Source organism: Sprattus sprattus (assembly GCF_963457725.1).
Source record: "Sprattus sprattus genome assembly, chromosome: 5".
NCBI classification, from domain to species: domain Eukaryota; kingdom Metazoa; phylum Chordata; class Actinopteri; order Clupeiformes; family Clupeidae; genus Sprattus; species Sprattus sprattus.
The window spans coordinates 13,163,550-13,189,969 of NC_137924.1; the positions used below are offsets into that span (position 1 = coordinate 13,163,550).

The following is a 26,420-nucleotide window of genomic DNA, read 5'->3' on the forward strand; positions in this document are numbered from 1 at the left end:
GGGGGTTACCAAGTTCATCCACCTGGAATTAACCTGCCCTTAGCAGCAAAGGCTATGCGTTGAGTTAATATGAGTTGAGTTAAAAGATATTAACTCAACTGTATTAATTTTATTATTTATAACCACAATTGTGGCTTGTCATTGGTCTTAGTGCACAAAGTTTAATGTGCTTATTACAAATAAAGCAGTTTATTTTCAGTTCAATTTAATACAGGGAGGAACCTTAAGTCTTACCTTTCTAGTCCTCATGTCACAACTTGTAATGCTAGGCCAATTAGCTAACTCTGTTAAAAAAAAGGAAAAACAGTGGACAGTGCGCTGTACTACACTTTCTCTCTCACAGCACACACACACACACCGAGACACACAAACACACACACACACACACAAACACACACACAAACACACACACACACACACACACACACACACACACACACACTGATTCAAATACAAATGCAGACAGAAATATATACATGCCAATACCCAGACATATTCACCTATGCACAGGAATTTTTAAGGGCCATGGCTAAACATGGGAAACTGAGCCTGGATTTATGAAAAATGTAATTCATTTCATATAACTTGATGATGATTGTTCTTTTGTTATTCTTTTCTTACGTCAAAAGCGGTCGCGCATCAATTACAGTAAGTCACACAGGACAACCGTGACCGTCTATCGAGGCAAAAATGCAGGCGCTCAGGTTCCGGTCGCGTGCAGCACAGCGGGTACAGTAAACTCTACCCTCCCTCTACTCACTTCCACTCTGGTTCGCTATAGGCTCCTTTATTAAATGTTTCACGTGGTGATTTTTAAAATCTAAGCGTACATAAATTCTGCAGCCGTTCTACTTTTTAAAACCGTTTTTTTTTCCTCGGAGGGGCAGCTTGAGTCAATGAGGGCAGACGGGCACGTGCAACCTTAGTCTCCCCCCCCCCCCCCCCCCCCCGCACGTCCCTGAGTTCTAGTTAAACATTAATTTATCCAGTAAGTGTATGACAGCAGAGTAAGCCTCCATACCTTGTGGTGTGCTATGTGGCTTTAATGGATTTTGTAAAAGGCTTTGGAAATGTGACCCGAGGCATGAGAATTAGCGCAATGTGAGATTGTCTTAAAGATCACAAAAAGAACAACTCTAAGCTATGGGTAAATCTTATGACTGTATGGCAGTGAAAGTATCATAACACCTTGGAAATTTCAATACAAACTGCTTTGAACAACCGTCTCACAGGGATTCTTTCATTAGGCTGTTGGGTTTCTGCTGCTTCTAATGCTAACAGCTTTCTGCTCACCAGCCTATTACCTCACTGTGGCCCATGGGCACAGCTAAAGATGCTCCGAATCATTAGTATGACATGGAACACAGTTGGATATTATCAAGTCATATCCACGAAACACAGTGCACAGGGATTCAATTATTATGTTCCCTCTTGGTAAGATTAGCTTTGTAAATGAATGTTTCCATATATGGCTTTGCATTTGTCATGCTTTCCTCATGCTTTCGCATTTCTCTTTTTTTGCCAGACTGAAAGTGTCCAGGAAGCTTTGGGAATACACTCTTGCATAACATTTTTGCATTGTAAATATGTTCTCTTTGACATGACAAATATGACCCTGAGATATGAACTTCTGCCATCTGTGCCATAGAACAATATGCAGGTGTCTATTATGAGTGCATCTAAACAAGTGTGGGCACTGGTATGTTCCCTTAATCGGATGTTCCCTTCGGATAATGTGAATGTGTGGTATGCATTATCCTCAAATGAGAATAGAGAAGAGACTAGATGGATGATTAATGCAGAGTGAAACCCACACAAACCTGCATGCAGACAAAAGCAGTGCTCCACACACAAGGCCCCACTTACAGAATGACACAGAAGCGCTGGGGTTTTACTATCATTTATTGTTGCTGAATCAATAAATTATAAAGACTATTGTTGAACCAGCCTGACAAGATGAAAATATCAGGAATCGTCTTTTTGTTTTGATCTTTTTTTTTTTTTACAAAGAATATAAGACTAATCTAAGATATAATATACCTTGTAAAATATTTCCTGTTTAGGATAGAATTAAAAATATCCAAAAGAAAGACAATTAATGCCAATTAGATATGACATGATAAAGAAAGAAACATATTTGATTTGTTCTTTCAACTGCACACCAGGTGCTTGAAAATGTAAAAGTAAAAATGAAGATATGCAGAAAAGACTTTCCAGGACATATTACAACCTTACAAAGAATACAAAATATATATACGTACTGACAAATGGTGAAACCCTAATAAATTAATCCTATTGTAACTCTCTCTCTCCATGGCCTTTGTACAAGATGGGAGCAAATGTGACTATAGTTCAATACAGTGTGTAAATGTTGTACATCTGTAAAGATAAAAAAAAAAATGTTGCGGTATGTAAACACAGAATGTAACTATTTCTTTTAAACAGAATTGCTGTATGTTTGTATTTGTGTTCCCTACCTATAGAACACATTTGGCAGTACATGAATTATGATTTCAGGACCATTAGAGCTATTTAAAATGATACTGTCTGGTGATGTTATCAAAAACAGGGGTTCTCAAACTTTATGGGGCCAGGGACCCCTCAAGGGGCAGATAATTTTCCGAGGACCCCCTCATAATCGCATCCCAAATTAATATACTAGGTTTATAGCTTTTTGTAATGTTATATGCTTTTGGACTCTGACATTCTAAAATCATATAGTACTAATATCACAAAAGAGGGCTTGTGTTAATGCTTTTGCACAGACATTGGGGCTTTGCTCTCTGGTAAAAGTCGTATATGAAACGACATGAAACATCCTTGCAGAGTCTTTCCATGAGATTACCTCTCTCCATCTTCGGCTCCTCCATACATTTTCCAATCCATGTCTTTGCACTCTCAGCACATTCGTTACCTGTTACTCGTGTGTTCAACAAAACATCCACTTTCAATCCAATCGTCCTCTGTTCTCGCACTCTGGTCCTTCCCTGGCAGGTCGGCATCCTTCACAGTACCCTCTGTATTCACATTCTACATATTTGCCTTCATTTCCCACAAGGTATTCACAGTCCTAAGCCCTTGTAATGCTTTCATTATGTGCTTACTTTCTCTCTACAGCACCTCTAAAATCTCTAAAAAGATGGTTTTATGATACAGATATGTTTGTTTTGTGATTTCTGTTATATTCTGATTTAGCCTCTGTGCCTGTGTTGCTAGCTTTTTGGGATTGCTTTTCTTTGTTGACGTTTGGGAGACTTTGGGGTTGTATCACTTTTGGGAGGCCAGTCTGGCCTGACAACTTTTATGTCTGGGTCTACAAATAAAGATATTTTCTGGGAATCTTTTTCTGGGGGCCATGTTAGGGATATTTTGCTGCTGTTCGGATTTGTTTTTCCTGATGGTTTGCCTGTTTCTCTGTCAGTGGTGTTGAGACTGTCTCTCTCGGTCGAGCAGACACTGCTTTGCGAGACAGAGTATCTCCACTCTTGTCTGTCATTGGGGACAATTATTCTAATACTGTCTCTGCTAAGATGTTGGTGTTGCGAGTGGTGTAAATCCAAGAGGTCATTTTGTCCAAATCCTTCGTCAAGATATCCTTTGGTCTTGAACAGCTGTTTGAAGTGTGGGGGGCAGTACAAATGTCCATGGAGAGAGACGTAGTTGCCAAGGCTACAGGGGATGTTGTAACACACATGGAAATGATTAATAACTTAACTTCATTTAGAAATAATATCATGTGTTAAGGTTAATACCATAGTTATCCATTTCAAGTAGTGCCATATACTCTCTTACCTTAATTTACCCCTGCAGTGCTCACAGGAGAAACAGGATTTATGGAAGTTTTTTTTGTCTGCGATTAGAGACTCCATTGGAAACACCCTTCTTCGACACACTGTGCACAGCTCTGACTTTGGAACTCGAATCTGGAGTGAAAATAAAGAAACCCCCAGCTCATTGTCAGCATCATTATCACTTGTGCATGTAACGGAGACAGACTGTGAGAATACATGGAATTAGAGCAGTGTGTCGCCCAAACATTTGTGTCACAAGAGTGTTTTTATGGGAATTCAGTTATGCATGCCTAGGTTCGACAGTACAACAGGAAGAGAGGAGGAGGAGTACAACAGTGGCGCTGCAAAGCAAGACAATGTAAAACAAAAAGGGTTAGAAAACAACATTAGTGAGACACACATTTGTTAGGTCCACCAACAGTTTATGATGATCATTTTGACATATCTCACATAGGAGTTAGTCATATCTCAAGGGAAGTTCATCAGCTCTGCATATTATACCTCACTGAGGTATTAATCTGTGGGCAGGTTAGTGACAAACAGTCATGACCAGCTCATGCTCCACCTCTGACTGGTGTTCATTCTACACTCGTGCCATGCACAGGAAGTGTGTTTACCGGTCTTCTTCTGCTGTGATGCCACTTGTGAAGTCTTTTCCTCTGAGACGCTGTAGCCCAGGTTCTTAAACACGATCTCACTCTCACTCCACGTCTGCTCGAAGTCCCTCAGCAGCTCGTCCGTGGAGACATCGTCCTCAGCCTTTTTTGCAGCCTCTGAAGTTTTCTTTTTCAGAGCGTCGGCGTACGAGAAAGGCACGAACGGAGCCACTTTAACGCTCTCTGAGCGCTGGGAGACCGAGGTTGTGGTTTTTGATCCGGTTATCTTGTTGCCAAATTCATCAATGCCAGAGTATTGCTCAGAGATTGTTTTTGTTTCAGAAAACCCTACTGGGTCAACTGACTTCTCTGTTAGCTCTTGTTTGTGTGAAGGCAAAGGCAGGTTCAACGGGGAGCTGGGCTTCGTCTCCTGGGAGTTTTCCTCCTTTGAAGCCTCTGATAGAATTTCTCTCACTTCGGCATCCAGCTCCTCCTGTTTGTTTCTCTCCTCTTTGACAGGAAGGCTTTGCTCACTCATTTCAAAAACATTTTTAATAGCCTTGATGTCGAACGCTGGCATCTCTTCCTGTTGAGCGGCTTGTTCCTCTGTGTCAGTCTCCATGTCTTCCGTCTCACTACCCAGCCTCTCTGGTATGTCGATGGGGTGTTTTCTAACGTAGACCATCTCCTCAGGAGTTTCAAATTTGTTGAGGAGGCCAGAAAGGTCAACCTTGGGGAGTTCCTCTCTTTCTTTCTCTGTCTCGGGCTCCTCGGTGTCTGGGCCTAGGCGTTCGGGGATGTCGATGGGATCCTTTCGCACATACATTTTATTTTCCTTTGCTCTGCGTGTCTCTTCAAAAAATTCCGTCTTGTCTCTCACTGATGTTGTCTCATTTAATGTGTCAGCCCCCTCTGAGCTCTCCGAAGGCTCCATGGTCTTCCCCTCGATTTTGATCTGCCGGTGGAACGACACCGGGGATGCCACAATTTCGGCTCTCTTTGGCGTTACCTGCACAGGGTGTGACACTGGATCTGGGGATGGTCCCCGGGAGAGTTTGGCAGTGGCCTCCCTCAGTCTGGTGAGGCTGTCAGACCTGGTGAGGGTGGACGAGGGAGAGGCCCTGCTCGTGGACGTCTCCGATCTGCGAGGAGGGGGTGTTGGTGGGGTGGCTGCCCTGAACATAGGGGGAGGGGAGGGGGCAACTCTCTGGGGCGAGTCTGTTCTTTTCGTGGACTGAATGGAGATGAATGTTGGTGAGGGAGGACGCATGCGCAGTGAAGGAGACGGTGCTCGGGGGTCGATCGTTTTTACCACGACTTTGTTCAGCTCTTTCATCTCAGATCTGGACTTTTTCTTTCTGGATGATTCGACTTTAGTTGAACCGACGGTTATCTTTGAGATTTTCTGTGCCTGACCCTTTTCAGACATGGCCTTGGATTGATGCTTTTCCACTGTTGCCTGGATACCCTCCAGAGATCGGAGTTTTGCTTGCACAATATGTTTGACATAAGCGACAGTGTCCTTGAGTGCCTGTTCATCATTTTCATTGGCATCGCCTTCCAAATTAGTCATCTCCTCAGGCTCTATCAGCCACTCCGGGATTTCACTAAGCAGCATCTTCACAGACTTAGAGTCCATTTCCCATGAAGTTCCCTGTAGCTCGATTATATGTGCCAGCAACTTCTCTACCTCTCCAAGCCTGTGTGACGCCTCTGAGTCTTCTCTTTCTTCCTTTGATTTCTCTTGACTCGGCTGGTTGCTTGTTTCTTCTCTCTTTTTCTGAGAGCTCTTGACCTGCTTTTGATGTTTGACTGTGCCCTGTTGCTGGAAGCTCTGCTCAATTTTACTTTCTGTGATAATCACCTCCTCTTTGTGAACCTTAATGTGCTCCTGCTGGACAACTTGATGTGTCTGCACCTCCGCAATTTCCTCCTGTTTCTGAACCGACACCTCACAGACGGCCTTCCTTGACACAGTCGGGGAGGCAGCGGTGTTCTCCTGAGTCTGCCGTGCTCCCTCCTCTTTCTTCCTCTTTGATCTCTTCTTCTTCCTCCTTTTCGAGGGAGTGTCTGAATTGCCATTTCTGGAATCAACAGAGGCATCACGACTTGGCCTTTGAATTGTCTCCTTCACCTTCTCTTCTTTGGCTTTTGTCTCAGAGACCTTTTTGTCGCCGGTTTCTTGTGTCTCCTTAACATCCTGTTTTAGAGCTGGTGTCTTCTCTGTGACCTCCTGTTTTAGAGCTGGTGGCTTCTCTGTGACCTCTTCCTGTTTTAGAGCTGGTGTCTTCTCTGTGACCTCTTCCTGTTTTAGAGCTGGTGGCTGCTCTGTGACCTCCTCCTGTTTTAGAGCTGATGGCTTCTCTGTGACCCCCTCCTGTTTGGCAGACTTTTTGGACTTCTTTGCTTTTTTGGGAGCCTGTGGATTTGCTGCGGCAACACTGTCATCCACACTCTGTTTGACTTCTTTGGATGACTCAGGGGGGCATTTTGCTTTCTTCCTCTCAGGTTTAGGAGATTTACTTGGAAGATTTTTAAAGTCTTTTATGACCTCCACTTTGCTCTCTGTGACATTTTTAAGAGCAGTTTCAGACTGTTCTGCATCCGTAGATACTTTTGCAGTGGCTGTCGACAATGTTGTGTTGTTAACCATAGAGACAGATTGAATAGAGGACATAGAGGACATAGAGGTCACCTGTTGCATATTGGTGGTTATAGTCTTGTGCTTTTTAGAAGAAACTGTTTTGTGTTGCATCGTTGACGAAGCAAGAGAAGTCTGATTAGAGATAATGTTCTGTTTAGCCGAGGAAATCACGGCAGATTTTAGAGGAGATTTCTCATTTATGTCAAAGATCAAAGGCTTGCTCGGGGGAACATCTGATGGCTCCGTGAGCTTGGATGATTCATGCGATGGTGTGTCTGATTCAGCTTTGGTCACAGTCTTTTCAGCTTGCTCTTGAGTGAAATCAAATGCTACGCTCCTCTCTGATTGCTCTGTGCTTTTGGTCTGTGTGGAAAGCATTTCGAGAGTAGCGCTGACTGACTCGTGCATTTGAATTTCAAACGATGAGGCGCTGGGAGGCAGATTCTCGTCTTCCTTTTTGTATTTTTGCTCAGACAAAATTAAGGGGGTCTTAAATTTGGAAGAATTTGATTTAGATTTCCTTTTCGGAGTGGGTGAGGGAGGTGGAGTGAGTTTCACTGTCGAAACTTTCACATTTGGCAGAGGCGATTCTGACTTGGTTGTTTCAACTGATACTCTGTCGCTTTGCTGACTTTCGGTTTTACTGATTTCCTGCAGTGTCTTGACACTTGTCGAGGTCACATGTGACTCAGTCTTTAGTGACATGTGACACTCCTGCTTCTGTTGCAGTGGCACCACTGGCTCAAGCTTTGGCACCTTACACAATTCAAGGGCTTTGACCTTCTTGACAGTCATCTTCTTTGCCTTCTTAACAGAGGTGTTGGGGGTCTGGGATGGCATAGCATCAAGCTCCTGCTGAGAGGGAGGAGGAGGCAGGAAGTCCTGCTCCGTCATAGAGGGTGGAGGAGTAGGTGGTGGTGGTAACATGTCCAGATCGAGCTTTGCAGAATCCGCTGGAAGAGGAGAAAGAGGAGGAGGGGGAGGCGTAGGAGGGGGAGGGAGGTCAAAATCGCTTTGGAGGAGATGCGGAGGAGGAGGAGGAGGAGGTGGGGTGGGGCATGGCTCACACTCTGGCACAGCTAGGGGTGGGGGTGGGGGAGGGAGGGGGAGCTCCGGCTCAGGCAGAGGCACGCGTATGATTTCTGTTTTAACTTTAGTCTTGTCCAGCTTGATCATGCCTTTTTGATTTGCCTTCAGGTTTCTGAACTCCGTGCGCAGTGTTTTAATGCCATGCTTCTGTGTGATCTTCTTGTGCTCCAACAGGGTCTCAGACTCAGTCTGGTTACTTGAGAGCTCAGTCTCTGACTCAACTGTGTTGACAGTGGTTGACTTTGTAGTTGTGATCTGTGCATTCCTCTCTGACTCATTTGTGCCTTTAGGCCTCATATTTTTCACCCCGGGATTCGATTTCATTTTCTCCATGGCACACTCACTGCAGACGTCGTGGTGTGCGTGCGGCTGAGCTTTCGGAAATTTAACCTTTTTGGTTGGCCCTTTTCTCTGGATTTTAGCACTTGCACGCTCTGCGGTTTCCAGCAGATTTTTTATTGTGCCTTTAACGTCGCCTTTTACGACTTCCTCTTTCTCTCCCTGTGTCTGCTCTTGCATTTCATACAGAGATTTAATGGACATCTTTACATCTCCTTCTATGCTTGGCCTCCTCTGGGGCTGAGGTGAGGACGGCTGCACCAGTAGCTGTTGAATAGCACCCCTCACGTCTCCCTGGACACCAATTTCTTGATGATAAACTTTCCTCTCATTAGAGGACTCCTGCAAGCTCTGCAGGGTCATGTGAATGTTCCCTTTAACAATCTCCTCCCTTTCCAACCCTTTCACTGCTTGTTTTGCCTCCTCCAGTGATTTTAAAGCACCTTTGATGTCTCCAGGCACTAAATCTTCAATTACAATTTCAACTTTGCTGGTTGCTGATTCCTCGAGCGACTTGAGCGCTCCTTTGATGTTGCCTGGTACAATTTCAGGCTTTTCCACATCTTTGGGTTGATACTGGGCCTCCTCCAAGCACCTGAGAGCTGCAGGGATGTCGCCTTTTATTACTGCCTCTTTTTCAAGCATCACTCTTTGGTTTACAGACTCTGTTAAGGAGTGCAATGTAGCTTGTAAATCACCTCTGACAATCTGCTCCTTCTGCAGGAAAAGGAGCTGAGGCTCTGTGGTGAAAACTTTGACAGCATTGTGAACATCTCCTCGAACCATTTCATCCTTGTCTATTGTGCGCTCAATTTGCATTTGATTGTTTTTCAGTATACGTTTTGTACTTTTGACATCGCCGGCAACTATTTCCTCTTTCTCCACGCTGTTTGACAGGTCTTCATCTGAATCTGCTTGAAGTTGTTTCAGGTAATCCACTGCACCTGACTCAATACAGGTGGAGTAGAAATGGACGTTGCCCTTTTCTGTCTCATCCACTTCTATTTTAATCCTTTGTCCTTCATCTTGGCTGTATAGGCTCTGTAAGGTGCTTTGCAGATCCCCTCTGATGATGTCTTCCTTTTCAACTGTAGTGTCATCCTGCTTATTGAGAAGTGAATATATGGTCATGTGGACATCTCCCATCTCGTCTTCCTGAAGAAGAATGCCACGTTTAGCTGAGCTCTCCTCCTTCAGGAGGTTGTTGATGGCCTCTTGTATGTCTCCCCTGATTATTTCTTCCCTTTCAACGCTGATATCTTTTTGACTAAACAGCTGCTGAACGGTGCTGTCAATGTCAGCCCTCTCACCGGTGTCTACCTTGATGCGGTTTTCTGCCGAGTCGTGTCTCGTCAGGAGGTTCATCATGATGTTCTGGAGATCCCCTCTGATGACCTCCTCCCTCTGGATCTCAGGGGCGTCTCTGTTCATCAGGTTGTACTTTGCCATTCTGACATCACCGATCTCGTCTGTTTCAAGTAGTATGCCTTTGGATGCAACCATTCTATGACTGTACAGATCATTCAGGGTGTCTTTGATGCTTTTACCGACGATTTCAGTTTTTTCCAGGTTTTTCTCATTGAAATCAGTGATTGCGGTTGTTTCAAAAAGCCTTGTGGCAGATCTCACGTCAGCCTTTGGAATGGATTCACGAACCACTGCCTCTGTACCCTCGGTCGTCTCTCTGATGTGATCGAAAGGATTTTTGTCAAATAGCCACACTGACTGCTTCACATCTCCTCTTATGTCCTCTTTCTCTTTGACAATCTCAGACTCATCATCCGAGGTTTCGCCATGTATTTTATCAATAGTGTGAGTTTCAAACATCCACGTGGCACTCCTGACATCTCCTTTGTGGATTTCACTCATGCTAACTGTTCGCACCAGCTGTTGGGACATCAGATCAGATTCAAAATGCTTTTTGTTTGATTGCACGTCTCCACCTTGGACATCCTCTACAGTTTTTGTCGTCTCTTTCAGGTCATCAGCGATGGTATCAAGTGCTTGTGTTTCAAACCTATACCTGACCGAGTTCACGTCACCTTTTTGGACATCTTCCTCAGTAACTGCTTTGATGAGGTACACCTCATCTGTGTCTCTGATTGAATCAAGAGGCTTCGTTTCAAACAACCACCTGGCGCCAACCACATCACCCTTCAGAACTTCCTCTTTGGTGAGGGTGGTTACCTCATGGTAATGTCCCTCTTGGTCTTGGATAGCGTATAACGGCTGTGTTTCAAACATCATGGCATAATTTTTAACATCCCCTTTCTCACCTTCCTGGCACAGAATTCTCTGTAATTTGGACATCTCTGACTCAGAGGACACCTCCTGAATCTTGTCCAAAGAGCAGGTTTCAAAAATGAACCGGCCTTTATCCACATTGCCTCCCTGGACATCCATCACAGTGCGGCTGTTTTTTTGATCTTCACTCTCGTTTATAGCATCTATGGATTGGTTTTCAAACATCCACTTGCAGCTCCCCACATTTCCTCTCTGTATATCCTCTGCTTGTGTAGCTTTAAGCTTCTGAAAGACTTCCTCAGAGGTTGAGGACATGACATCATATGACTGATTCTCAAATACGTACTTCATGTGGGACACATCTCCGGACTGAATGTCAATTTCAGTTACTCTCTTGAAAGCCTTGTTCTCCTCTCCTGTGATATCCTCAAGATTCTCTGACTCAAAAAGGAAGCGAGCCATCCCCACATCTTTTCCCTGGATGTCTTCCTGCGTCACTGTGCAGGTCTTTAGGATGGTCTCTGAATTCTCTTTGATTGTATCAAGAGCTTGAGTTTCGAAGAGCCATGTACTTGTCTTAACATCTCCTTTGTGAACCTGTTGAGTGTCAGTCTTCATCTCCCCCTTGTCATACAGAGCATCCATTGGTTTAGTCTCAAACAGCCATTTGCAGGTTTTAACATCACCCTTCACAATGTCCTCAGACTCTATGGGAACACATTCCTCATCATCGATGTTACTGAAATATTTAATACCATCAAGAGGTTGTGTTTCAAATAGCCATTTAGCCGTTTTAACATCACCTGATTCAATTTCTTCTTGTGTTATGCCCTTGATAATTTGTAACTTGGTGGCACTTTCGTCAAACTGGTCAATGGGGCGGGTTTCAAACATCCATTGGCAGCTTCTCACATCACCTTTGACTACTTCCTCTCGACGAACTGTTTTGACTTCATGATAGTGGCCTGAGCTGTCCTGCAATGCATATGTGGGGTTACTTTCAAAATGATCCTTATTCGATTTCACAGCACCCCAGGTTACTCCCTCCACTTGGATCTTCTGTGTCTCATCATATTTGTTTAAATCAGTGGTTTCGAACATTTGCTTGTAATTTGTAACGTCCCCCTTGTCGAGATGCTCTAGGTTCACTGTTCGTGTGAGTTCTTTCTTTTCATCTCGGATATCCTCCAGAGGTTGACTCTCAAACATCCACTTTTGGTGTCTTACATCCCCCCGCTCTTCCTCAGACGCCACCATCTTTTTCAGTTTGCCCACATCCGCAAGTTCCTTCAAGTCTTCTGCTGGAGCCGTCTCAAAAAAGTGTTTGGCTGATCGTACATCACCCCTAACAATTTCCTCGGCGGACAGTGGCCTCTCGTTTGAATTATCTTTTAGTGTATCCATTGGCTGAGTTTCAAATACATAACAGTTTTTGCGAACATCCCCTTTGAAGCCAGATTCTGAGTGTAATTCCTCCAGGTTAACTGTGCGAACCACCTCTTTCTTTTCTTCTCTGATGTGTTCAATCGGCTGATTTTCAAACATCCATCTCTGGTGTCGAACATCACCTTTCTCTTCTTCAGATTGGATTGCCTTTTTAAGCTTTCCGACCTCAGAAAGATCCTTTGAGTGCTCTTGAGGTGCTGCTTCAAAAAAGTGTCTGGCAGATCTCACATTACCTCTAACAACCTCCTCTGTGGTCACAGGTCTGGCATTGGAGTTGTCTTTTAGGGTGTCCATAGGCTGTGTCTCAAAAACCATGCAGTGCTTGCGTACATCAGCTCCAAGAATCTCTTCCTTCTGGGTTTTGGAACTTTCCCACTCATCATTCATGGCATCCAGAGTCTTGGTCTCGAACAGCCATCTGCATCCGGTGATATCGTCCTGAGGGTAATCCTCCTTGAAGACACCGGACACAAGTCTAACAAAGGAAAGATCTTTGTTGATCTTATCCAGTGGCTGAGTTTCAAAAAACCACCTTGAGGTCTTGACGTCTCCCTTCTCTGTTTCTTCACGGCGAACAGAGGTGATCTCGACTATCTCACCAGAGTGCTCCCTGAGCACACACATGCACTGGGTCTCAAACATCCAGATGGTTGTTTTCACCTCCCATTGGATTTCCTCACGTTTTGACTTAAGAATCAAAAGATGGGCTTCATCAATAGTCTCAGTGCAACCGTATGTATCCAGGTGCTGGTTTTCAAACATATGTTTTACAGATTTGACATCACCCTTCACTACTTCTTCCGTGAAGACCACCCCTTTGGCTTGCTCCTCCTCACTGCCATGCATGCGATTGAGGCTGTCAAGGGGCTTGTTTTCAAATAGCCGGGCCGCTGCCCGCACATCTCCTCTGTGTACTTTATCAGAGGACTGTCTCTGATCAGCTGAACCCAGAGCATCCATGGTCTGAGTCTCAAACATCCAGGCTGTTTGTCTCACGTCGCCTCGAGCCATGATTTCCTGCTGGGTGAGTGTTTTGTCGTCCTCGGTATCGGAGGATTCATCCTTTATGGCATCCAGGGGCTTGTTTTCAAACCTCCATCGCATGGACTGCACCTCACCTCTGAGAAGCTCATCCCACTCGAGGTACTCCCTGTCTGGGCTCCCGTTGGGACTGCTGCCACTGTTTTCATACATGTACTGCTGCTCGTCGTCTTCGTCCTGGTCAGCCAGCATGTGGTGGTGGTGATGGTGATGGTGCTGGTGCTGGTGGTGGTGGTGGTGGTGTGGGCACTGGATCTCCTCCTCGTAGATCTCTCTCTCCAGACTCTTCCTGACCTCTGGGTGGATGTGCTTACAGAGGCGCTTGAGCTCCAGCAGCTCTCTCTGTTTAGACTGGTGGCTCTTGTGCACTGCACACTGGTGAGCAGTTGAGTTTTGGAGCTCAGGAGGCTCTGGGAGGTACTCAGGGATGTACTCAGGGATGTCCGCGGGCTCCTCTAGTAAGTCAGGGTCCTCTAGTAAGTCGGGTGGTGGGGGAGGGAGGTAGTCCAAGTCGTCATCGTCGATGGCACAGGCAGAGGCCTCCTCCTGTGCTTTTGGGGTGTCATACCCTGGGGCGTCAGTTTCATAGTTTGCAGTGTGATTAACGTTAACCTCTGGGAACCAGTTAAACTTGCTGACACCACGGTCAATCTTTTCAGAGGGAGAAGAGAGAAATCTATCAGTCAGCAGCTGTTGTCTGACACAGTCATGTGTTTACTGTGTCACGCTTATAAAATCATTACACGCTGAAATGAGTTCATTAAATTGATAGAATGGGCTACAGGGAAAACAGAGTAGATAGAAGTGGCTTGTTTCCTAATTCCAGTAAATATGACAGGAATACATCTCTCGGTACAGACAAGCTGAATTTCCAATCTACCTTAACTTGCTTTCTGGGAGTAGCCCCCTCAATGGTTTTTTCGAAATGTTGGGCCAGTGCTTTGGCAGAGAGTCTGGATAAATCATCTTCATCAACTTCCCCTGCTGGCAAAAAAAAAATCATATTTACAGTGAATATCAGACTGAATATCACTAAGGGAGGAGGGAGGGAGGGAGGGAGGGAGGGAGGGAGGGAGAGAAGGCAGGATATAAATTTGCAATTGTTACATATTCTTCTGTTTATCATTCATATGTTTATTTCTCTGAATAACAGTGCACTTATGTTGATTAAGTGCATTAAGGGAACGTTAACATGATATTATTATCAAGATATTATAAATGAATAGACCATAGTAACTCACAGTAAATCTTCTTTTAAGACAGACATTTATAGCTTTTATGTCAATTACATTTACATTTCTAATGACATGTGCAATATATCCACACAAGAACAGGGATTTATTTATCTACTTAAAAGGAAAGGCATGGTTAATGAATAACTAACCATTTCCATCAACATGGTTTTCAGAGTTGGAGGTCATGTGCTGGTCAACAGCTTGATTAAATACGGTCTGCAAGAAAAAGAGCTTGGTTAGTGCTTTTTGCAACATCTCATTTTGAACCTGATCTGCCTAGGTTGTCTTGTCTCAGTGTGCCGTGTAAAACAAGAATACACTCTTTGTTTCATTTTATTCCGCGTCTTCATATGCTGAGGAAAGGTTCTGTGTGTCAACACAATGTTCTAATTCTGCAGTTCTATATGAGGTGATGTGTGCATTTGTGTGGGAGTATGAGATGGATCCTGACAGAATAAATGTCCCTTAGCCAGAAAAGAAAACCGAATGAATAAATAAGGAGAAAATTAGCTATTATAGTCATTACAGCCTAATTACCCTTCCTTGGGATAGTCATTCTGTGCGCCTTGCTCTTCACAGTACTGCAACTCTGTACCTTTTCATGATGGTGCATCTGAGACTGCTGGAGGGGCGGGACACTTTCTCTAGTGTTACTCTTCACTGTCATCTCTGATGAGTGTGACACCTCCTGTGAAATGAAAGACACTGGCTGTCAAAGAAATAACTGAAGGTACAGACACACACACACACACACACACACACACACACACACACACACACACACACACACACACACACACACACACACAGGCAGAGACAGAAACAGCAGGAAGTGGCTCCTGCTCAATGACAACCAAGCCATAACAGCTGGAGTGAGATTAATTAATGTTCAGGCAGTGGCAGAGGAGAAGTGCCTCATAGGAGGACAAACAAGGGACACCAAATTACAGGGAACGCTGCAAAATGACTGAATAATAACCACCACTGTGTTTCACTGTGTTTCACTAGTTATTTTCCTTTTTTGTAACACAAGGATATATGCCATCTCCATAGTGAAATATCAAGCTCTGACGAATAAAGGGCACTTGAACAGGAGTGCCTGTCTATCTGTCCTCTGTCTGTGTGTTCATGGTACAAAGAACACTGTAACCTCTGGGGGAAACACTGCCCTCCTTTTACTTTGGTGCAGGAGAAGCAAGACAACGAGGAACTAATGTGTGATTGAAAACATTTGTAAGGGGTTATGGTGGTTGCATTGGAATAATAAAGAGGGAAACACCTCTGCCTGTGAAAGCTCATCCCTCATTCAGCACTCACACTGATTTTTGCCCACTGACTGAGTGCGTGTGGGGCTTTGCGCCTGTGGGAGAACAGCGTGTGCTGGAACACACTGGTTTGGATAGGTGCTTAGGGCAGGAAGGAGACTGAATTAAACAGGCTCAGGGCTGGCATTGTCTGCCTGCCTGTTCAACCCGCTGGCCCGCCTCATCCACTCCTTTCTCTCTTTTCTCTCATCTGTCCCCCCACAATGTGTGCTTCGTACGCTTGACAAGGCCCTTCATTATAGTCGCTAAATGCAAAACCTGCTAATTAAGCTAGCGCTAATCACAGATTCGAACGCAAGCCTCTGTGCTCTTCCCTCTCCTACGTCTTCCTGCTCTGTCGAGCCCATTACCCACACCCTTGCGCTTGACTGACATCCTAGAGGCACAAACCTTGACTTTAAGACTGAAACTCACTTCAAGAAACTTCAGAAAATTATTTTTCTCTACTGCTGCCAGGCTAATCAATGAGCCTGGCTTAGAGAAGTCGTAAGGAACATGTACCCATGATTATAAGCACATTTGTAACAAAACAGGTCCACACTGCAGATGTAATTACCTGCATAGTTCTCTGCTGGTAGTGGAACTGGGCGACAGAGCTTTGTGCCGTTGCAATTTCCTCAAACTGTTTCCTTACGCCGGCGAAACCCCCAGGCAGAGAGCAGACCTCTGACTCCTCCATGACCTAATGAAGCAGAGCAAAGATCATTAACTCCTGTCAGCTTTGCATGCTGCTTAGCCCAACAACGTCTCCACAGAGCCCTTGACTTATGCATAGCCAAAAATGGGAAATGAGATATCTCCATTTATCCCTATGTGCCACACTGTTTATTCTTGCTTCTTCTGCATGCATACAACATGAATGCAAACAAAGAGTTCATGTTTCAATAGTGAGACTCAATTTTCTTTTGCGTTGTCTTCACCTCATGTGTGGGAATGCCAATCACTGTCTGCGAAAGGGTGTGTTTGTTTGTCTACCTATCTACTTAATAGTAGTTCTTTGCATTTGTTTATGTCTGGGTCTATTTGGGATGCAGTGTGTGTGTGTGTGTGTGTGTGTGTGTGTGTGTGTGTGTGTGTGTGTGTGTGTGTGTGTGTGTGTGTGTCTGTGTGTTGGCATGGCAAGTCTGATGCCCAAGGTTAGTCTGTAGGGGGCATCTGCACCCCACCATGTTGTGCGCTGACTATTTTAGGCCTCTGTCCAGTGAGTGTCAGCTTTCTGTCCATCTGCAGGACCACTGAACTCTCCAGGGGTCAGCTGTCATCATCACATTCCACTCATAAAGCGTGACAATGCCATCATCATTGCTCGTAATAAGGATGTCACTGGGCACAAATCACAACCACTCCACTCTACTATTTGAGCCACAGGGGTTACTACATAATTTTACATTTGTAATGTCTCTCTGAGATCTCTTGCCTCTGTGATACTCTTACGGCCCTTTATACTAGCCTCAGGAGCAACATCCTAAAGTTATTATTTGAGCTCTGCGCTACTTCAGTATTCTGTTCAGTCAGTGCATCTCAATTAAATCGTGAATTACCGGAATTCTAAATGCTTTTGAAGACCGGAGGAACAATGCACACTTTGATAAGTCCTTTGTGTGCTTCACTGAACTTGCTGTGTACAAGACAACAACCAAACAGTTCTAGCTCAGCACTGTGCTGTCAGCCGAACCTCCCAGCGTATCGAAAGGGAAAGAGAGAAACTGTGTGAGGGCTGTTGTGTAAGTGGAACTGTGTCAACTCAGCACTTGGATTGTCGAGCCTCAAAAAAACATGGACAACTAAAAAGGGGATTTATTATCCCAGTCTATGAACTGTGACAGGAACCTGAATGGTTCAAGGACCACTGGATCCCCTGGGAAGCACATTTAGGGGTCCTTGCCCCCCCCCCTCAAATTATGTTTGGCGGATGGAGACAAGCTGGGAGACTCACCCCAGTGGAGTAGCTGGAGGTGTCCTGTTTGGAGACAGCTGCCTGGTACATGGCCATGCGATCCTTCAGTGGTGAGATCTGGTCAGGTTCTGTGAGAGCGCCGCTCCCCTGGTCCTTCCCTGCGTCTTCAGGTAGTCCTGCCCTGGTTACCAGCGAGCTGCCAGCAGCTGCAAACAAGTAGCAGCGCCCTCAGTACAGACACATAAAAGAGCATTGCCCATATACATAGGCAGTAAAGTGAAGGCTCTCATTCAAACCAGTTGTAAAACAGTACTGCTCAGTATGTAAATCAGCTGCTTTGTCTATATTGATCTGGACACACAGGCTGCAGGTAAATCACTGTGAAATGATAAAACGTGTTTGCACATTGTTAGACTTGCTATTAAAGAAGGAGATCAATATAGTTTACAGTTTGACAATTGCAGATGCCTTGCAATGCACGATCAGAACAGTGTCACATTTCTTGATAACAAAATGATGACACTAAATTGCTGTGATGCACACAAATAATACATCAGAGACTGGTGGCCAAATAATAAATGTTAAATGTTAAGTGCACAGTACACATATTGCATAAGCTAATGTCAAGTTTTTAAATATAGCCAAGCACCTTACAAGGAGCTCATATTCTTGGAAACTGGGGATACTGGAGCTGTTAGCCTCAAATAACATGTTATCAAGGGGCCAGGCTTAAAGAGGTAAAGATCTTGCATGTTTACCTGGGGGGCCAGCCAACTCTTACACAGCCGCACCAGTCTTAAACTCAACTTTGACCGCAGACTTAAGTCTGACACTCGCAGAGCAGCGCGGCACCTCCGTGCTGTCAGCAGATGAGGTCATCCCATCACCATGATGTTCATCTATACATAGCTAGCGCACTTAAACAGAACATCAGAGCGGATGTTGCCAGGTTTTTCCAGAGGCCCTGCGCTCATGAATCATTGCGGATGCGTCCCCCTACCTTCCAGGTCCCAATAAAACACAGCAGAGTTATTCAAATCAATTACAAACAGACCCAGTGGCTGTCCAATTACGCAGAGGGGGAAATACAGATTGATGTGCCTCTCTCGCCTATAAAAATGTTGTTAAGGTAATGAGGCTTTGACACCGCACACCATCTCCACACCCATGGAGAGCACATTAGTGTTCGACGCTGTGCTGTCACAGCCACGGTTCTTCATCATGTTTGTTTGGGTGAGGCATTGGCTGGCTCTTTTCTGGCAGCTAGAGGGGCTTGTTTAGTGGGGTTCTCACACAAGGGAAAGGACCAAACCTTTACTTTCCCAGTCAATAAATTAGGTAATGTTGCTGCTAAGGATGTGACAGGGTCATACTTTACTAAACAAGACATCTGGAGATTCCCAAGAGGCCTGTTGCTGTCACATTTGAATCCCCCTCACCTTCAAATGTGCAACATGGTGGTTATTTGCAAAAGAAATTCACCAAATGACAACCTGAACAAGTCATTAAAAACGAATAAAGAGTCGGACAACCAGAACACACACATAAATGTTAGTTAATTGAGCATCGTAAGGCTGGAAGCCCTTTGTGACTGAAAACATAATTCTACTGCCGAGATGATGAATTTGGAAAGGTCCTCAGTCAGTTAATTGCTGCCTGATTTCAATGAATTATGATAAATCCTTTACTGCTTATTAATTTGTTAAAAGGAGCAGTCAAAGGGGAGGCTTTATAATTAAGAGGGTACAATTTGAAAGCCTACTTGGAGATGTTAATATTACTCGCTTCCCTCAGTTACCGCTTATTTTCAAAGAGCCTTTTTACTGCAATAACTAATACATGGGACAACAAAACGAACTACAGCTATAAAACTGCTGCACATGCTTATGCTTATCTATATTTGGGGGTTTGAGTCCATATATATATGAGGCTCCACTAAAACATTTCATGAATAAAATATTTTCTTTGATATTCATGGACAACATCAGAGATACAATCAGGGATTAATGAAACAAAAAAAAGACTGCGCCCGTCAGCAGAAGGCAAACGGGGGCCTGGGATTGTCTGCCCTTATCAAACCGAATGAGAGATGCTCTGAGTGCGCCGTTAAAGATTGTCAGAGTTAATCTGTTCCTTTCCTCCAGCATGATGAATGGAAACCAAGCTTGGACGGAGCAACACTGACATCTTCTAAATAATCCAGTTCTTTCTACAGATCAAACTGTATTAAATCTCACTTAATGGGGTCTGCCTCTCATCGAGAGTCTATCACTTTCAATTGGGCTACACAAATCAGAGCCTTCGCCACAAAACCAGTTATTTGTTGGACAGAGAAAAACCTCTTACCCAGCTCATCACTATTATTACTCTGGCTGATGGAGCTAAGAAAAGCGCTTATTGCCATGTGATATCTTTTGCTAGTCATAGATTTAGAGAGGAAGGAAAAAAAAGTTATTACTGTCACCAAACACAATCTGGACACTGACACTTCTTTTAGTTCTGTGATTCTGTTGCTGCCCTTTCCATCACATGCAAACCAGACTGAGAAGATGTCACAGAGTCTACAAGTGAGTAAATATATTACAGTCTCCTTGCCAGGCGTGTTCTTCACACAGGGCAATGTTAAATGTTTCTGCTATGAGCCATCAGCTGAAGCAGACCTCCCCCCAAACACCCTCACCCGGCATTTAAGTTGACCAGGCATGACCGGTATGCCAGTGTAAACCTATCAACCTGTCAAGAGGGATGTGCTGTGCATTCCAAAATCCCAAAATAATCCCAAAAAGTTTCCTTAGTGCATCTCTAGGTGCGTCGCATTTAATTTTAATGTGCATGTTAAAGGCCACCAGGAGCCATGAGTAACAGACAGGTAAACTGGCACTTGATTTGCAGCCCAGGTGTCTGTGCTTCTCCAGGACAGGCATCTGTGTCATGGGGTGGTCTTTGGGATTAGATGCCAACAAAATGCGACGAAGAGTCTTGGGCTATCTGGTGACAAGCTCTGTACATTTTGAGAGGTCACGTAACAGGAAAGTGAAGTAATCTAGGCGCCAACTACCTGCAAAAATAAATCTGCCTTTTTTTAAACGACGGTGGCCGGAGGAGTCATGTTTCTCAGTGGGAGAAGGCAAGAGATGGCCAGGAACAGGAGTTTCCTTTGGGTGAGATTGAGAGTCCATCAACAACCTGCCTCAACACACATCACTCTTTTCTTACCACAATCTTTAAGTACTTCTCAATTTGTCGCATGTGCATCAGTTATGCTCACAACAAAGAGGAAAGTGACAGAGTGCATACATGGTACATACCTGGTTATAAGACACAATTGCAGCTGTAGTTGTCTTCACATTTTACGATTGTTATTGAATTGTTTGAAATAAATTAATTTGGAACTGTTGGCTCCACTGACTGTTGTCTATTTCTATACATTTCTAATATAATTCCTTTGCTATTTATCCTGTCACCTGGTGCAAAGCTCCTAAAACGTATTGTGTAATGGTTGCTCAAGTACCCATCCAGGAGAATTGGGCACGAAGAAGAAAGGCTCCCGTAAGAATATTATTGCCCTGATGAATCCATTGTCCTTAATGCTAAACTAACTGATAGGAAATCAGTATGAGAAATCAAGAGTTTTTAAGATGCTTGCTTAGTCTTTCTTAGTAACCTTATTTAGTAATAACTCACAGCTCTGTAAAAGTTGCAGTTGCTCTGACATATTTGGACCATGTTTCATGTCCACATGATACATTACATTTTCAGAGGCACCAATCAGAAAAGAAAAACACTTCTCAAAGGGACGCATTCAGCTCTTTCATTTCATATATATCTGAACAGCAGGTCAGTAGAGTGTTTACTCTTAGTGTCACTCACCGAGTCCTTGCAGATAAGCGTCAGAAGCAGAGACAGCTCAGCTGATAGAATCCCACAGTGTGGCCCGATAAAATCCCTGGCCTGCAGGGCAATAGAACCAGCCAACGGAGCAGCAGAAAAACCCCACCCAGTGTTGGAGTCCAGCTCCAGACGTATGCACTAACCTCTGTCCCAACGGGGGCCACAGGCAACTCGTTTTATTTTGGACTCCCCCCCCATCCCCTGCCCCCCTGTCAGTTGACGCGTCTGAAGGGGGCTTTTTTTAGAGGTTCGACGCCTTCCCCTGAGAGACCCACCCACCCAGCCCCACCGTTACCAATACCACCACCGACTTGAGTGGCTTTGCTGAGGGGTGGCCGAACTCTCTCTCACTCTCTCTCTCTCTCTTTCGCTCTCTATCCTTCATCCCCCCCCCCCCTCTATCTGTCTTCTTATAAATCATAGCATTCGTGTTTCATCATCACTGTTGCCATGCTGATGACTGCTGTCCCCGGCTTGACTGAAATACAAATCATTGTTGCCCAATAAATCTGGATCTAGCTTTCAACACAGGTCATCACACACACACACACAAACACACACAAAGACAGTAACACACACACACAGAGACACACACACACACACACACACACACACACACACACAGACACACACAAAAACAGAAACAAGTCTTCCTTCTGACCCATAACCTGTAAGCTACATCTGCTACGATCTATAATTAGAGTTTAATACTAATCACATAGCATGGCTGTGCAACTTTAGCGTAGCGCTAGTGTTATTGTGTGGGGACGGGGATGGGGAGTGTTGGCAGGGGGGGTAGTGGGCTTTTTAAACTAGTTCAGTCCGAAACACCACCAGCACCACTCCTGCTGCAGGACTGAATGGGTGCAGCGAAAGCAAGAGTCACCTGAGGCCCAGCCATGCCCTCTCTCTCTCTCTCTCTCTCTCTCTCTCTCTCTCTCTCTCTCTCTCTCTCTCTCTCTCTCTCTCTCTCCTCTTACCTCGGTGACCCGGCAGCTGGCGCCAGGAAGGCTGAGGTATCCCCAGCAGCGCTATGCCATGGCTGCGGCCCAAATCTGCCGCTCGCAAGAGAGAGACGGAGTGAGTGAGGAGGACAGACCACGCACCGCTGTGTCTGTGCAGGAACGCCTTCCGTCTGTCACCTGCCAGCCCCCCAGGAACGCCGGGCTCGCGGCATTCCTGCGATGCTGCTGGAGCTCATCCAGGAAATGATCCCGGTGAATCACGGTGCCAGCAAATGTTTACTGATCATATACCATGTGAGAGCAAGAGAGAGAGAGTGAAAGGGAGGGTGAGTGATAGTGTGCGGGAGTACTGGAGGAGAAGAAGAAGACACGACGGTGGTGGAAGGTGAAAAAATTAGAAACTTCAACTACAACACTTTGATTGAACGTAATCTCAAAACATTATCGAGATTGCTCAGATTCTTACATAAATTATTAACCAAACAGGATTTTTCCCTGCTTAAATGCATGAATTCTGAGCCAGAACATGCCCGTATGGCAGAGTCTACCATTCATTATTGGGTGCATTATTAAACGACGATGTCATTTTCCTGAACGGGCTGCTTCTTATTCGGCTGGAGGGAGCATGTCTGCTCTGATCTGCTGCACCAGGCTCGTTCATGCAGAGTCAGAGTCAGAGTCAGAGTCAGAGTCAGAGTCAGAGTCAGAGTCAGAGTCAGAGCCAGAGTCAGAGTCAGAACCAGAGTCAGAGTCAGAGTCAGAGCCAGAGTCAGAGTCAGAACCAGAGTCAGAGTCAGAGTCAGAGCCAGAGTCAGAGTCAGAACCAGAGTCAGAGTCAGAGCCAGAGCCAGAGCCAGAGCCAGAGCCAGAGCCAGAGTCGGAGTAAGGAAGCGGTAAAGTGTATCTCACTGTCAGCCCGGCCTCCCACTCCGTCTGTTGGCTATAAACACTTGCTGCCGGCACATCCTTCCATCTTCTACAAATCACTGAACATGTGCCAAAAGCCCCATGACCTGGGATAGAAAGACAAGGAGAAGGAGGACAAGAGAGAGAGAGAGAGAGAGAAAGAGATATAGGGAGAGAAAGGGGTGGGGGGAGAGTCATGAAGGCATTGGTGGAGAGGGAAGGAAATCTTGAAAAGTGACAACAGGAAAGACTTGGAAAGTGACAAAAGGAGCAGCAGCCTTCCGCTTCCCATTTTAACCTCACTGACAGAAGCTGCACATCAAATCAAAAGTGCACCTAAGAGAACAGTTGTCTACCACCTCAAGCTCTCCTAATTTTGAAACAAGGTGAAGGTTACCACAACCCTGAGTGCAACACGGACATAACAATCTGGGTCACAATCTGTTATCATAAAGCTGCCATCTTGAATTACAGACCCTATAAGCAATAACTAACTATAACACTGGAGGGCTTGTGGTGTCAGCATGTACCATATATTGAATTGCAAGTAACCCCCACTGTAAACACAGGGCAATAACAAGAGCGCATTCACAGCACAGGTGTGTTTCTTGATTGACAAAATGGCTCATGGTGTCAAAAGGCATGAGCCCACAGGCTTCTTTTAGAGGGGTTCACTTCTCCGTCCCCCATAAATTCTCTGCTGGCCAGCGCAGTGATAGATCGGAATCGAGGACGGGGAGGTAGGATGACAAAAGGTCCCACAGGGGCAGTATGACTTATCAGCAGGTCCCTCTCAAGAGGACCAGATGTGACAAAAGTAGCTGATATGTTGCTAGGTGCAGGCTATGACTCTTACTCCTTGGTAAGCCAAAAGAACAATGTTATTCCTCCTTCTGAGAGCATTTGACACTTATAAGTTAATATCTGTCAGGGTGCTTTTTGTTATAGGTTATGCGTTCAGCGTAAGACCCAATCAGGAAGCAACCCTAGAGTGTTACATTTAAAATGGGGCCAGCAGTGTTTCCAAAAGTCTCCATTTTAGCGGCTCAAAGAACTCTAGCGAAAGTGATGTAAATGTAAAACGTATTGGTGTGGATGTAGCCTTAGGCTAGGCGGAGGTGCAGCAGGAGGAACTGAAAGAGCAAGGGCAATTAAAGGTCCCTGGGCAGGGCAACCAGGGGCGAAGACAAAACTCACTAGTCAGGGCGGCAGAGGTCAGAGCCCGAAGCTTCACAGAATCCAAAAACAGAATATGAATGAACAGGCAAACATTTGAATCCAGAGAAAAACACGCAAACATCTACACCAGAAAATTGTACAAGGCATGAACATATAAAACATGCTTGGTCACTCTGGATGAGAGACTGAAAACAGAAGTCCAGATGAGCAGGCAATATCATAACCCAATGGGACAAATAGTCAAACAACATAAACATGTGACACCGTACTTGGCGTAAACACATGAATACGGCTTAGAGACGTTGGCAGAGTTTAATTGCTGAAGCTAATGAGGTGAGTGTCAGCAGGTTCCATAACCCTTCACTTAGCAGAGACACCAGAAAGCTCAGGCACTGAAGTATGTAAAACATGGAGTGGACCTGCAGGGAACATGGCACACATGGAAAAACACAACATGACAGGACACAGGAACAATAAGGACTAAGATTTGTAGGTACTTGGCAGGATTGTGACAGTTTGTTTAGACAATTTATAGCCTTTTCTCTGCTTACTCTTACAAGCTATAAAGCAGTGATTTGCAATTCACCTCCGTGTCTTTAGAATAAATGAGAGGAAGCCAAAATAAAAGTTGAAGGAAAAGGCACGGGCAGCAGTTTTTCATTGTAATGACTCTGTTGTGGCTGTGAAACATAATTAGATTTCCACACATTTGTCTTTAAAATATGTGAATAAATATTTGCTATTTAATAAAGAATACTAATGGTGTCTCTGTGTAGTAAATGTGCTACTAAATTATTTTCTCCCACATTTCCCTGCTGAAGTTTCACTACAGTGTTTAGATAGATGTCGTGCTGAAATTTGACTACAGTGTTTGTATGTCGTGCTGAAATTTGACTACAGTGTTTGGATGTCGTGCTGAAGTTTTACTACAGTGTTTAGATGTCGCATGACAACGAGCGCTATGAAAACAATGTTTTTTCCTTTGCAGAGATTTTCTATTCATTGGCACTGAGGACATGGTGGAGGCTTTGGAGGACGGCGCTCAGCCTTGAGCTTCACTGATACATGGGATAAAGTTGGGGCCCTGTCATCATCCATTTCAAAAAGCTAAGTTTCTGCTTGTCTACACGACGACACAAAGGTTTTGTTAAAAAAAAATCTTCGCTCTGGAAAACGTCCCTGAAAGCACTGTTGTCGTGTGGACAAAACGCAAGAACTTAGTTTTCAACATTCCATTGTCGTGTGGACGCCCTGTTAGTTGTCTGCCATGACCTCCCAGATTGCTGCTATTGCTGCTTGAATTCCAGACCAAGTCATTTGATAGAGTGAATGGCTGCTGCATATTTCAAATTATTGTATCGCCATATCGCTTTACCCTCTGGCATTTTGTTAATAGCTCACACTCACACATTCATGCACTCATTCACTCGCACAGACACAGACACACACACACACATGCAGACACACACACACACACACACACACTTAAACACAGTCATACACACACATCCAGACCCCCTTCCCCCCCCACACACACAGACACACACACACACACACACACACACACACACACACACACACACACACACACACACACACACACACACACACACACAGGGAGGTAAGATTATCCTTAATTTGAAGAAAGCGCTGATATGAGATGCCTGTGATGGCGACCTGATGATGAAAACACCATCTGGAGCAAATCTGCCGCCCACATGCGAAAAATCAGCACCTACTCAGTCCCCAGACAACTGTTCACGCTTGATTAAAACTTGGGGACGACTTGAGTGTCCGACACTGGCCTCACGCCCAGACAGGATTTTGTACGG

The 26,420-nt window shown here is 44.8% G+C and overlaps 1 protein-coding gene across 2 annotated transcripts; it reads right to left on the reverse strand.

Moving 5' to 3' along the window:
* Nucleotides 1–1,886: 1,886 nt before the first annotated feature.
* Nucleotides 1,887–21,712, reverse strand: xirp2b (xin actin binding repeat containing 2b). 2 transcript variants are annotated; one of them, XM_080839133.1, is made up of 9 exons: nucleotides 21,518–21,712; nucleotides 17,687–17,853; nucleotides 16,307–16,432; nucleotides 15,021–15,113; nucleotides 14,575–14,641; nucleotides 14,071–14,171; nucleotides 4,409–13,841; nucleotides 3,793–3,923; nucleotides 1,887–3,669 (listed from the first exon to the last, which is right to left on the reverse strand). In XM_080839133.1, the coding sequence occupies exons 2-8, from the start codon at nucleotides 17,741–17,743 to the stop codon at nucleotides 3,832–3,834; spliced, it is 9,969 nt and encodes a 3,322-aa protein (XP_080695259.1). In that variant the 5' UTR covers nucleotides 17,744–17,853; nucleotides 21,518–21,712; the 3' UTR covers nucleotides 1,887–3,669; nucleotides 3,793–3,831. The 2 variants fall into 2 exon arrangements, with proteins under 2 accessions (XP_080695259.1, XP_080695258.1); XM_080839132.1 differs by having other exon boundaries at nucleotides 14,071–14,174.
* Between the last annotated feature and the right edge of the window lie 4,708 nt (nucleotides 21,713–26,420).